The sequence below is a fragment of the Sparus aurata genome, chromosome 10, assembly GCF_900880675.1.
Source record: "Sparus aurata chromosome 10, fSpaAur1.1, whole genome shotgun sequence".
NCBI classification, from domain to species: domain Eukaryota; kingdom Metazoa; phylum Chordata; class Actinopteri; order Spariformes; family Sparidae; genus Sparus; species Sparus aurata.
Window position 1 is genome coordinate 22354063 of NC_044196.1, and position 14323 is coordinate 22368385.

Below are 14323 nucleotides of genomic sequence, written 5' to 3' on the forward strand. Positions count from 1 at the left end.
GTCATCATGCTTTCAGTCTTACCCGTTCCGTCTTTTTCTTAAGTTCTCCAGGACTGATGTGTAAGGTCTTTTTTCTTGAGTCTTGAACAAGCAATGGCTTCACAGGAAGGCTTTTTTGGACGTCTTCCTCACAAACAGTTGTTTGTGTAGCTGAGTTCCCTTCAGCTTCTGATTCATGCTGCATCCATTCATTATATGACAAGACTTCTGATTTCAATCCTGTTGTATTTTGTCCTTCCTCTGGCTTTGTCTTAGCAGTTTGAACTAGCAACAGTGAGGTAGCCAAAGGCCTTATGTTAGGTAATGATGAAGACAGATCAGGCAATAAAGGAGATGTCACATGACTCATAAGTTTGGGTTTACAGACAAATCTGTCAGTCCTCTCATAACAAAAGCCTAATTCTTCCTCTGACTCAGCAGATTGAGGGCTTAGTGGCCTCGGGCTATCATCAATCCAACAATCAATGGGTAAAGCAACAAATTCAGAGTCTGATGATAAAGACACTGGTGAGGATGATCTATCCATGTCGGTAGCATCCAAAAAATAAGAGGACAATATTCTCATAAACTCAGGCACTGGTGAGTCAGGCAAGAGTTTTTTGAACTCATTGACAGATTCAGGTGAGGATGGTCTGTCACACTCAGCAACACTTGATGACGTGACCTCAAGCTCACACTCCGAATCTGAGACCAATGACTCAAGTGATGATGACCTATGCATATTAGTGTACTCCTTCAAGGATACTGTAAACTCAGGGATGGGAGAGTCTGGAGACAGTGACCTGTTCTCATTGAACTCGGGCAATGATTCTGGGGATGACGCTCTTTTGTCAGCCATATGCATGGCCGATTCAAGTGACATAGGTCTATATTCAGGCTCTGACTCTAATGACAATGACCTATCGATCACATTTCGATCCTCTGACAGTGCAGATTCTGGAGATGATGGCCTGCATTCCACAAAGTGAGATTCCACATTTGCAAATGACATATAATCTGATGCTACACTTTCAGGTGAGGATGATACTGACCTCAGGAACGTTATGCATTCTGGCAACGCAATTGTAAATTCAGGTAAGGGGGAATCTGGTGAGAGCGGTCTGAGCTCATTGACTGATGTTACAGAGTCTGGTGATGATGCTCTTGCTTCTAACACCATCACTAAATCAGGGGACATGGGTCCGGAGTCTGTCCAAGATTCCGGTGAATACCGTTCATCCTTATCCTTTCTGTCAGATACTGATACAGCCATCCAATCATCATCAGAATCTGTTGCCTGTGCCTCAATGGCAGGTACTTGAAATGTGTATTGAGCATGTCTGTATGGAACTGCCCCTGAGGTCAAAATCTGTTCAATCATTGGTGGAGGTGACTCTAAGTTGGATATGACATGTGCACTTGAACTGCAAAGAATGCCATCATCTGTTGAAGCTGTGTCCTTTGTACTTGGTGGATGTGTAACCTCTGAAGGTGGCACTATGGCAAAGGAATCTTGCCCATTTTCATATTTTACTACAGTATCCTGCTCATCATCTGGAACGCTCCTTTCCAACGTACTGCCAATAAATTGCATAAACCCAGTTTTACGGCCGTAAGTTTCACCAGCATACAGAGGATCACGTACTTGAGAAATCAGCTTCCACAACTCTGCATCCTCAACAAGATTATACTCAGCTACCATGATGATTGATTCTCCAAGTAAGGTAGGTGCCATCGCTGTTGATGAAGCAGTACTATCAAAGGTTGCTTCATTGGAAATTTGGGCATTTAATCCAGCTAAAGATGTGGATACCCCGAGAAATTCTTCCTTACATGATTGAACAGGCTCTGGTGATACTTCAGTCTCCTCTGTACATAATTGGCCTAAGGTTCGTATTGTTGATTCATAGGACAAGGGTTTACATTCATCATCTGACCTCTCTGACTGAGGTGATAGTGGCCTATCAATGACGTTTTCATCATATAAAGCCAAACCACATTCAGTATATGACAACACTGATTCTGGGGATGAACACCCAAAGTGTGTTTCTGCAGTCATAGTCACATCAACATTTTGTGTAAACCAAGGAAGAGGGGAGTCTGGAGACAACCTCTCGTGTTCATCAAGTGATTGAGTAGATTCTGGAGATATAGATTGAATGTTTCCATGTAACACCAGTTCGTTAGGAGAAAAGGGTTTATAGTCTGGTACGGATTCAACTGAAAGTGGCCTCTCTTGTACCTCTGATCCTGCTGATTCAGGAGAAACTGGTCTATCCTCAACACCAGAATTCATGGACATCAACAACTCACTCAAAGCATACTCAATTTCTGATTCAGTGGATCCAGAGGAGGATGATCTAAAACCAACATTCACAATAACACATTCAGGCACTGCTGGTGTAAATTCAGGTATGGGTGAGTCTGCTGACAGAGCCTGGTATTCATCTCCAGATTCTCCTGAGCCAGGAGAGGGGTTTCTTTTTGCACAAACTAGTGTTCCTAGGCTTGTAACTATGTATTCTATATCTGAACATGTTGACTCAGATTCAGGTGAAGAAGACCTGCAAGCATTAAACTCAAGATATGTCTCTAGAGAAGCCTGTCTGAAGTCAGAAACAGGGGAATCTGGAGAGAGTCTTCCATATTTATTGAGAGATGCTAAGGATTCAGGAGATGAATTTCTGTTTTCTATGGTTATTGGAAAAGACAACTCAATTTCCATGTCCAAATCAGACAAGACTGATTCAGGGGAAGTGGACCTTAAGTCAGCACGTGAAACGTAGGATTCACATAGTGCCAATGTAAATTCAGGAATGGGTGAATCTGGTGAAAGAGGTCTAAGTTCATCTTCTGATGCAGCTGAACCAGGAGATGCTGCTCTCTCCTCAAAAAGCCAAGGGACACATAAATCTGTGTCTAAATCCTCATCTGAAAATACTGATTCAGGTGATGTGGATCTGTATCTTACTCCTGACATAGTACTTTCAATCATGGTGTACTGGGGCACTGGAGAGTCAGGAGACAAACCTCGAAGATCAGAATCAGACAAGCCTGATTGATGGGATTCTGCTCTGTCCTCAAAATCCGACATCTGTGAAATGAAAGGAGCATATTCTATTTCTGAAGAGTCGGATTCAGGTGATGAAGCTCTGTTAGCACGAAACTCAGGATACGTCTCTTGAAAAGACTGTCTGAAGTCAGAAACAGCAGAATCAGGAGAGAGTCTGCTGTATTTATTGAGAGATGCTAAGGACTCAGGAGATGAAGGCCGGTCTTCTATGATCACTGGGAAAATTGATTCAATGTCAATGTCCAAATCAGACAAGACTGATTCTGGGGAAGTGGACCTTAAGCCCATATGTGAAATGGGGAACTCATGAAGTGACTGTGTGAATTCAGGTATAGGTGAGTCTGGTGACAGAGCCTGGTATTCATCTCCAGATTCTCCTGAGCCAGGAGAAGGGTTTCTTTTTTCATAACCTAGTGTTCCTAGGCTTGTAACTATGTATTCTATATCTGAACATGTTGACTCAGATTCAGGTGAAGAAGACCTGTAAACATTAAACTCAAGATATGTCTCTAGAGAAGCCTGTCTGAAGTCAGAAACAGGGGAATCAGGAGAGAGTCTTCCATATTTATTGAGAGATGCAAAGGACTCGGGAGATGAATTTCTGTTTTCTATGATCACTGGGAAAGATGACTCAATTTCCATATCCAAATCGGACAACACTGATTCAGTTGAAGTGGACCTCAAGTCCATGTGAGTCATTGTTGATTCACATAGTGCCAGTGTAAATTCAGGAATGGGTGAATCTGGTGAAAGAGGTCTAAGTTCATTTTCTGATGCAGCTGAACCAGGAGATGCTGCTCTCTCCTCAAAAAGCCAAGGGATACATAAATCTGTGTCTAAATCCTCATCTGAAAATGCTGATTCAGGTGATGTGGATGTGTATCCTACTCCTAACATAGTGCTTGCAATCATAGTGTACTGGGGCACTGGAGAGTCAGGAGACAAACTTCGAAGATCAGAATCAGACAAGCCTGATTGATGGGATTCTGCTCTGTCCTCAAAATCCGACATCTGTGAAATGAAAGGAGCATATTCTATTTCTGAAGTGTCGGATTCAGGTGATGAAGCCCTGTTAGCACGAAACTCAGCATATGTCTCTTGAAAAGACTGTCTGAAGTCAGAAACAGGAGAATCAGGAGAGAGTCTGCTGTATTTATTGAGAGATGCTAAGGACTCAGGAGATGAGGGTCGGTCTTCTATGATCACTGGGAAAGTTGACTCAGTGTCAATGTTCAAATCAGACAACACTGATTCAGGTGAAGTGGACCTTAAGTCAGCATGTGAAACGTAGGATTCACATAGTGCCATTGTAAATTCACGAATGGGTGAATCTGGTGAAAGAGGTCTAAATTCATCTTTGGAATCAGTTGAACCAGGAGATGCTGCTCTCTCCTCAAAAAGCCATGGGATACATAAATCTGTGTCTAAATCCTCATCGGAAAATACTGATTCAGGTGATGTGGATCTGTATCCTACTCCTAACATAGTGCTTGCAATTATAGTGTACTGGGGCACTGGAGAGTCAGGAGACAAACTTCGAAGATCAGAATCAGACAAGCCTGATTGATGGGATTCTGCTCTGTCCTCAAAATCCGACATCTGTGAAACTAAAGGAGCATATTCTATTTCTGAAGTGTCGGATTCAGGTGATGAAGCCCTGTTAGCACGTAACTCAGGATACGTCTCTTGAAAAGACTGTCTGAAGTCAGAAACAGGAGAATCAGGAGAGAGTCTGCTGTATTTATTGAGAGATGCTAAGGACTCAGGAGATGAGGGTCGGTCCTCTATGATCACTGGGAAAGTTGACTCAATGTCAATGTCCAAATCAGACAACACTGATTCAGGTGAAGTGGACCTTAAGTCAGCATGTGAAACGTAGGATTCACATAGTGCCATTGTAAATTCAGGAATGGGTGAATCTGGTGAAAGAGGTCTAAATTCATTTTTGGAATCAGCTGAACCAGGAGATGCTGCTCTCTCCTCAAAAAGCCATGGGATACATAAATCTGTGTCTAAATCCTCATCTGAAAATACTGATTCAGGTGATGTGGATCTGTATCCTACTCCTAACATAGTGCTTGCAATCATAGTGTACTGGGGCACTGGAGAGTCAGGAGACAAACTTCGAAGATCAGAATCAGACAAGCCTGATTGATGGGATTCTGCTCTGTCCTCAAAATCCGACATCTGTGATATTAAAGGAGCATATTCTATTTCTGCAGTGTCGGATTCAGGTGATGAAGCCCTGTTAGCACGAAACTCAGCATATGTCTCTTGAAAAGACTGTCTGAAGTCAGAAACAGGAGAATCAGGAGAGAGGCTGCTGTATTTATTGAGAGATGCTAAGGACTCAGGAGATGAGGGTCGGTCTTCTATGATCACTGGGAAAGTTGACTCAATGTCAATGTCCAAATCAGACAACACAGATTCAGGTGAAGTGGACCTTAAGTCAGCATGTGAAACGTAGGATTCACATAGTGCCATTGTAAATTCAGGAATGGGTGAATCTGGTGAAAGAGGTCTAAATTCATCTTCGGAATCAGCTGAACCAGGAGATGCTGCTCTCTCCTCAAAAAGCCAAGGGACACATACATCTGTGTCAAAATCCTCATCTGAATGTACTGACCAAGGAGATGCAGATCTATATATTACCGTCAACATGGGATGTTCAGTATAGGTGTATTGAGGTATTGGTGAGTCTGGAGATAAACAGTGGTATTCATATAACAATTCTGGAGAATTTGTGCTCCCTTCGATTTCAAATGGCTGAGACAATAGGGGAGCAAGTTCTTCATCTGATGTCACCGATTCTGGCGATGATGACCTGTAGGACTTAACGTTGGCAGGTGGAACTGGCAAAGCTGGCCTAAACTCAAGTATAGGAGAATCAGGTGAGAGTCTTCTGTATTTGCTGACTGATGTAAAAGACTCAGTTGATGAAGGTCGGTTCTCAAGTAACATAGAGAAAGGTAATTCCATTTCCACTTCCAAATCTGACAACACTGACTCTGGTGAAGAAGATCTACATTCCATGTATGTGTGTAAGGCCTCTTGTAGAGCCTGTCTAAACTCTGGAATAGGGGAGTCTGGTGAAAGAGCCCTAAATTTATTCAGAGAGCCAGTTGATTCAGGAGAGGATGATCTGAAATTGGACATTGACAGCAGTGATGTAGGTGAGAAAGACCTATACTCTGCTTCCGAATCAGGTGACAGTGGTCTCTCTACAACTTCTAGTTCTAATGACTCTGGAGAATTTGGTCTATCTTCAGTGTCAGGAGGGAAATTCATCAAAGGTGCACACTCAACACCTGATCTACCTGTTTGAGGGGATGCTTGCCTAAACCCAACAAATGACGGAAAACGTTCAGATACTCTTGTAATGAATTGAGGTATAGGTGAATCAGGTGACAGGGACTGACGTTTGGATGACACTGAATCAGGAGATGGAGGTCTATGATCATCAAACACTAATGCAAATGGCTCATCCTCATATTCTATATCTGAAGAAAAGACTGACTCTGGTGACGTAGACCTATATTCAGCATTTAAAATGGCTGGGTAGGGTATAGCCTGTCTGAATTCAGGTATGGGTGAATCTAGTGAAAGTGCCCTCAACTCATCTTCAGAATCGGCTGTGAAGGATGTCCCTTGCACATCAATAAATGGCATGTCCAGAACATACATATCAGTGTCTGACATTACAGAGAGGGGTGATGATGACCTGCTCCCTGAAATTAACACAGCTGATTCTATATATTGCCTAAACTGTGGTACAGGAGAATCTGCCGCTAATGTCCTGAGCTCATTAACTGATGTTGTTGAATCAGGAGATGATGTCCTAAATCCTGTTGCCATCATCATTGACTGAGAGGACATAGGCCTATATTCTGGAATCGATTCTGGTGAAAGTGGCCTCATATTAATTTCTGATGTCGCTGAATCAGGAGAATCCGGTCTGTCTTGAATGTCAAAGTGGGAAGGGAAACATCTTGAGGAATCCTCAAGATCTGAGGCGTCTGAATCAGGTGAGGATGATCTATATCTGTCAACCGAAGCAAGAGAGTTCTGTAACTCTGTCTTATAGTCAGGTACTGGTGAGTCAGGGCTATGTTCTGCCTCAGACTCCGGTGACATTGGCCTACCTGTCTTTTCTTCACCTGAGTCAAAGGGACCGTACTCCTTACTATTCTCCACATAATCAAACTCTTCAGTTCTGCATACAAAAGCTTCTCCTACATAAAAAGGATCATAAAGTTTACACATCAGCTGATTTACTGTAAATGCTGCGTTAGCAGCTGATTGACTTTCTTGAAACATAGTAACTACTGATTCAGAATTCATAACTTGGAGAACCGGAGAGGAGTCTTTTAAAGACTCTGATTGTGACAGGGGCCTGTGTTCTGATCCAAAATCAGTTGACACTGGTCTCTGTTCCCCCTCGGTTTTTGTTTGCATTGGTTGTAGAACATCAGCATCAGATGAATCTTCAATGTCAATCTTCACACCATCTTCTAAGTCTCCCTCTTTTACATCTGAATCCTCCGGAAAGTACTCAATTCTTGTTCCAGCATACTCAAAAACACCAGTTTTACTGCAAAACGTTTCTCCAACGTAGTGAGGATCACGTATTTGAAAAATGAGCTTCCAAAGTTCAGCATCATAAACAAGTCTATATACTGGCACAATTACTGCCTTTAGAGATGAGGTTTGCCCAATCGACCCTAATTGTCTGTCTGTGGTCTCCAGTACTTGTGACTCTGGTGAGTCAGGTCTATGCTGGCAAATACTTATGTCTATACTTGAGTGTGTAGATTCAACATCAGACGTCACTGACTCAGGAGAAGATGATCTATGAGCAACAGCTGGAACTGATTCTGTCAGCCCTGTTTTGAAATCTTGTATCGGTGAATCACCTCTGTAGTCATCCCCAGAAACAACTGAATTAGGGGAAGATGGTCTCCTGTCAGAGGATAACTGTGATAGTGATATAGCAGCATATTCATTATCTGAACAAACTGAAGCAGGTGATGCAGATCTTTCTAGTGTGGTCCAAACATTTAATTCTAGGGAAGTCTGTTTAAATACAGGAATGGGAGACTCAGTAGAAAGTGGCCCATTTGCATTGATGGAATCAGGTGATGATGGTCTGTTCTCAGCAAACAATACCGGCAAAGAGAAATAATCACATTCCAGATCAGAGATTATTGATTCAACTGAGGAAGACCGATCCAATCTAGTAATTACAACTGGGTCTGGTAAAACCTGTCTAAAATCAGCAATAGGTGATTCAGGTGATAGTGCACAGTTGACGGAGGCTACTGAATCACAAGAAGCTGGTCTGTCCTCGAAAACAAATGAAATGTTCAAATCAGCCTCCAGATCTGACAGTACTGACTCAGTTGACACTGATCTACAGTAAATGTGTGAGGGTCCAGACAGAGAGGCAAGGTACTGAGGAATGGGGGAATCTGGTGATAAAGCTCGCTGACTATCCACAGAGTCCCCAGAGTGGAAGGATTCTTGTCTAAGTGAGTCTAGGACCAACAGCGAATGTGGTGACATGGGTCTATATTCGGCTTCCGAATCTGGTGAAAGTAATCTTTCATAACGTCCTGATTTAAAAGAAGCTTTCTCTACAACAGGGACATTTTCAACAGTCACATCTGCCTCTGTTTGATAAGACTCCATCTCTGTTACATCACACTGAAACTCTCCTTTTTTACCCATGAGGGTTTCTCCCAAATACTGAGGGTCACAGATTTGTGAGATTAGCCTCCAGTGCTCTACATCATAGGCTGAATTGTAGGCTGACACTGAATAATTTGTTTGGGCTAAAGGCATCTGATGCTGAGGTACACAAATGGAGGACTCTCTAGATAAGTGCTGATCTTCAGGGACATTTGCAGTGAATGCCAATGACGGCGCATCAGAAGCAGTTTCTAGAGGCAAAATAGGCGACAGAGTTTGATCAGATTCTAGAATCTCTTCATATGTTTTATTGAAAGGCTTTGGTGATTTTCTTTTATGTTGTGTAACATCCTGCACAGGTTCATAATCAGTTGTGATTGATTTCTTAGATTTTTTCTTTCTCACAGATTTTTTCTTCTTGGAAACAGGATTGTGCGGACGCTCCTTAAAGTTTCCTTCATCATGAGATACTTCGGTAATCAAGTTAGTCGATAAGACCTCAGCTCCTGAGGGTGGTGTGACAATGGTTTTGTCAGACTGAATCTCATCAAATACTACTGACTGAGTCTTGAAATTTTCAGCTTCATCAAATTTCAGAAGATTTTTTTCTTCAGTTTTTGACTCTTCTAGATGAATGTTTGTTTCTGTTCCAAATGGCTTTTCAGTACATTCTTCTACAAAAACTGTAGCTCCCGTTGGTTTTGAACCACTAGAATCTGGGGATAATGGCCTATTCTCAAAATATGAAAGCAATGGCATTGCCTCATATTCTGTATCTGACAACTCAGATTCTGGTGATGATGAACAACATTTTATAGTAACAGCATCGTGGACAGATGGCTTATATTGTGGTAGGGGTGAATCTGGGGATAAACACTCATTGAGGGTTTCTGATTCAGGAGAGGGTGCTCTAATGTCTACCTCTGCTGATTGTGGAGACATTGGACTGTAGTCAGGCACTGGCGAAAGTGGCCTTTCCTCAATATCAGACAACGATATAACAACCCAGTCATCTTCACTCTCAGACACTAATTCCACAGGATTTGATGGTTTGCTCTGTGTATCAGAATCCAATGTTCTATGATCATCAGGTATGGAATCCCACTCTACCTCTGCAGATTCAACTGATCCAGGGAAGGGTGATGTATGTCCAACCACAGGTAAAACAGATTCAGATTCATCTCCAGATGCGACTGAAGCAGGTGATGAAGCTCTGTCTTCATGGTTAAGTGATGGTCCATATTCTTCAACTGAGCTTACAGATTCAGGTGAAGTGGATCTCTCCCCTATCATTACAACAGCTGAGTCAGGCCTGTTCTGACTGAATTCAGGTATAGGTGAATCAATTGACAATGCTTTATATTTGTTCACAGATGCTATAGATTCTGGGGATGTTGGCCTGTCTTCAAAAAGTGTTGATAACAATAGTGGTGTTTCAAATTCCGAATGCGATGACACGGACTCAGGTGATGACAATCTACTTTGCCAGGTAGTATAAATCTCAGAGAGTGGTCTAAATTCTGGGACAGGGGAGTCTGGTGGAAGCTGACAATGTGCAGTGATAGACCCAAAGGATTCAGGAGATGATGGTCTTGTCTCATGGAAATCAGGAGATGGAGTTAAACGCTCAGAGGATGTAAAAAACCACTGTCTTGCTTCTAAAATTATAGACTCGGGTGATAATGCTCTGTCTTCTATATTGAAAGTTAACGATTGAGGTGAGATTGATCCCTCATTACTATAATCGCTGCCTAAAGATACTGGCTTTCCAAATGGTCTTTTATTAGAAACCATTGGTGTTAATGGTCTTTCCTCTGCTTCTGCTGTTAACAGCATATAAGTCCCTCCTGGTTGCCCCCTGGCTGAAGGCTCAACATCAACATTTTCCCATGGAAAAACAGCAGGTGGTAGGGGAGACAAAGGCCTAAACTGAGGTATTGGAGAATCAGGTGCAAGAAGGTTCAGCTCATTTAATGATGACGCTGATTCAGGCGATGAGGCCCTACTTTCTGTCAGTAATATTGCTGCATTGGTCACACATTCAGGTGAAGAGGATCCATCATAAAATAAGCTAGGACATTCATAGAGAGCTTTAGAAGTGGATTCCGGTAAATGGGATCTATACCTGGATGCCTCAATGTCTAGTGTAAACTTTACAGAATCCACAACCTCATTTTCAGGTTCATTTTGTATGGAAGACAGGGGTTTCTCAAAGCTATACTCGGCTCCTGGTATAACTGAGAAAGCATTATTTACTGAATGAGCATCTGTCTGTTCACAAATTGAGTCATGTGACACCTGAATAAAGCTGTCCGAGCTCATGAGTTCTGGCTTGGTACAATTCATATCAGAAAGACCTGCTAATGCCTGACTGGTAATATCCTGTGTTTGATTAATGGCATGAATGGATGTGAGATCAAGGTCATCTGAAATTGAGGCATGGTCAAGTTCAATGTCAAAGATGGGGTTTAACACATTTTCATTAATGTTTGTTTGTGTAGCAGCTCCCTCAACTTCATCTTTCTTGACCTCAGCTGGAATTATGTCTTCGGGCACCACAGACACATTCTCACCATCTGAGTCTATCAGGTCAACATCATATCCATACAGGACTTTATAAAGTCGATGTGAAACTTCATCCAGGTGTCTTCTGTCCATTTGTTTGGCCTGCATGGATTCTGTCATTGCATCTGAAGTTAGCTCTTCAGGCTGAAGCCTTTGTTCACTTGTTGCTGGTTGTTGTATAAAGGAAAACTTTTCAGAGACTTCATTGGATTCCAAAAGCTCCATAGACAGTTTCTTGAAGTCTTGCTCAGCCTGATCACATTCAATCAAACTATCCCCAAAGTCAGTCATAGACAACGGTCGACTCTCGCATACACCTGTTCGAGAGCTATTGAATGACTCTCGCCAAGGAGATGGTGACAAATAATGGGCACTGTGTTCAGAATGGATGGTTTGTAGGCACTCCAAGCTCCATTCCTCTCCACCCTCTGCTCCCTCACAATCAGCAGGACCTTCATCATCACATGGTTCAACAGTGGGATAACTTGGTGGGGTAATCTGGGTGTCTAACATGGGTGTACCTCTGTACACAGGGCTTGTCAGATGGGATCTGAGATTGTAGGGAGTAGTGCAGTACAATGTGAAGAAAGGACTTACTTGTCTATAACTGCCTGTGTGTACCGTGTCTGTCAATTCTTCATAAATTCTTTGTGATGAGCTGTGAAAAAAAAGAGGTTTTCAATATTCAGCATGAGGTATGAAGAGTATTCCTTCGTTATTATTATGTCTAAACTTAACATGTTCCATAAAACCAGCGATGATAACACAGTATGTATTAAAGGTGTCTTTTGTAAGAAATGGCCAAAAAGATATCTCTAAGACTATAGGCAGCAGCATGACCACTAACTGTTGATTACCATCTTATTTGCTGTAGCTATCTGTGGGTGTAGTGACTAGCTGCTGTTAGCAAGTAGCTCAGTGGGGAGCAGAGTAAGCCTGGACCACCACCTGAGATCACAGACAATGGAATCATAACAAAGCTGGAGACCAGACTGGGACTGAAAACGAGCTCCATCTGAGACGACGGATGCCAGTTTAGACATCAGCAACATGTGATAAGGTGTGTTCACTCATCCTAAATTCAGGAGGTGTGCAGTTATATTTTTCTGTTTCCTTTCTTGACATTGTATGAGTTTATTTTGTTTATGTATTTGTTATAAGTAGTGGACTACACCTCAAAGGAGCTATCGACTCTTCTCACTATCAGAATATCTCACTATTGGACCATCACTTCTTGTGTCATTTGTCCAATGTAATAAAGTGGTTATGAGATGGGGCTAGCTGGTTAGCATGCTAACTTCAGTAAACATCTCTACATCACATTACAAAGATGCATTTGACAGAACAGTAATACTGTTGTTTCACATTCTGTTCAGAATGTTGATGTGTAGAAAATAAATATCTGGCCATATCTTACAAGTTGCCCCTTTAAGTCTTACTAAAATCTAAAAATCCACCCCTTTTTAAAGGGAAGAAATTCGTCAAAATTATTATTTTTTAATTATAATAATTAAAGGAAATATTTAAAATGCATCTTTTGAGTCATACAACACACAAGTAAGCATCTAAAATGACCAATGTTGACATGTGCAGGTATGTTTTTGAGCACTTGTATGAATTTCCTGCATAACTTACTATGTTGTCTCCATCTCCTTTTGTAGTTTCTCTTTCTGGGCATTTCTAAGAAGGCCAGTTGCTGTTGAATCTGTCTCTGATCTTCCCATTGTCTCATGAAGTGATGACAAACTGGAAGACAGGTCCTCTGCTGACACAATGGGCACCTCTTGTCCTGAGCCTGGACTCCTACGTGTGGCCTCTGTACGCCTGCCTGGCCTGGGGCTGTCGATGTCTTCATGAAGGGCAGAAAAACCTGATAGAGGATACAGTGCAAGAATACAGAAAAGATGCGTACTTTGGTTGTTAAAAAGAAGTCTGTATATTAATGGGAATTAATAAATTAAACTTTCTATAAACGTATAACAACAGCCTGAACATCTGCATCACATACCTTCACTATGATCCAGTGCTATTGTCCGTTCTATTTCTGCATAGGTATGTGATGATGTCTCGTCTTGAGTGGACTTGATTATCTTGGTTTCAATGAGGTGAACAATGTCCATTCGGTTGATCTTAGTCAGTCTTTTGATCAGTGTGGTTTCTGGTGACACAGACAACAGAGCTAAAACTTACATTTTTAAAAATATTGTATTCTGAGACATTTGTGTCCTACTCATCACTTACCTGTGTTACTCTTCCCCTCCCTCTCTGCCCAGAGCCTTAAAAGGGCATGGCTTTGATCTTGAAGTGAGTTGGGGTTTTCAATCCTTATAAGATTGATCCTCTCCTCACTGAAGTCCAGTTCTCGCGCCAACTCTATGGAGGAAAATAAATTACAGTAATGATTTCGATGGTACAATTATGCATTTGAAATGTTTGGCAGCAAACATTAAGTAATGATGTATATTCTAAGTTTGCTACCTTGATCACTGCAACTAACATTTGACTCACCTGTCCAGCTGAAGCCCAGATGGTCAGCTATAATGGCCAACCGTTGCTCTTTTCTCTCTGCTTCATCCTGTGGATCTACTGTAAATACCACCAGACAGCCATGAGCGGTCAGAGCCGCAAGGTATACCAAATCAAACCACATTTACAAAAGGAATTGACAAAAATCTTCACTGGCTTCCTTGACAGTTTTTTTTTTTTTTTTTGGGGGGGGGGGGGGATTCATTACATTGAATTCAGAAATTGTGACCTAAAACAAGTACATAAAATGCCTGTATATAATAGTCATGATAAAGTGGTGGTACTATAGTTAAGAAATGTACGTTTCAATAACTAGAGGAATATTGGCATTACATGCAATGGTTTAAAGATCTTTAAAACACTTTAGGCACAAAGTTGTTTTCCCAAGTTCCATAAAGCCTTTAAGTCAATCTTGAGATTTTCAGCACACATAGAAGGAAAGATAGACGTCATTACAGACACAAACACAGCACAAGTGACACAGTCACATGG

At 41.8% G+C, this 14323-nt stretch overlaps 1 protein-coding gene across 38 annotated transcripts in view; it reads right to left on the bottom strand.

The window, feature by feature from the left end:
- Positions 1-14323, bottom strand: part of ank2b (ankyrin 2b, neuronal) — a 202296-nt gene that overhangs the window by 10251 nt on the left and 177722 nt on the right. For 28 of the 38 annotated variants that reach the window (XM_030430603.1, XM_030430602.1, XM_030430594.1 and 25 more), the window contains 5 exons: positions 13814-13891; positions 13547-13678; positions 13314-13484; positions 12941-13175; positions 11903-11963 (listed from right to left, as the gene is read on the bottom strand). In XM_030430603.1, coding sequence (XP_030286463.1) covers positions 11903-11963; positions 12941-13175; positions 13314-13484; positions 13547-13678; positions 13814-13891 — 677 coding nt within the window. The other 10 variants (XM_030430629.1, XM_030430627.1, XM_030430625.1 and 7 more) reach the window with 3 other exon arrangements.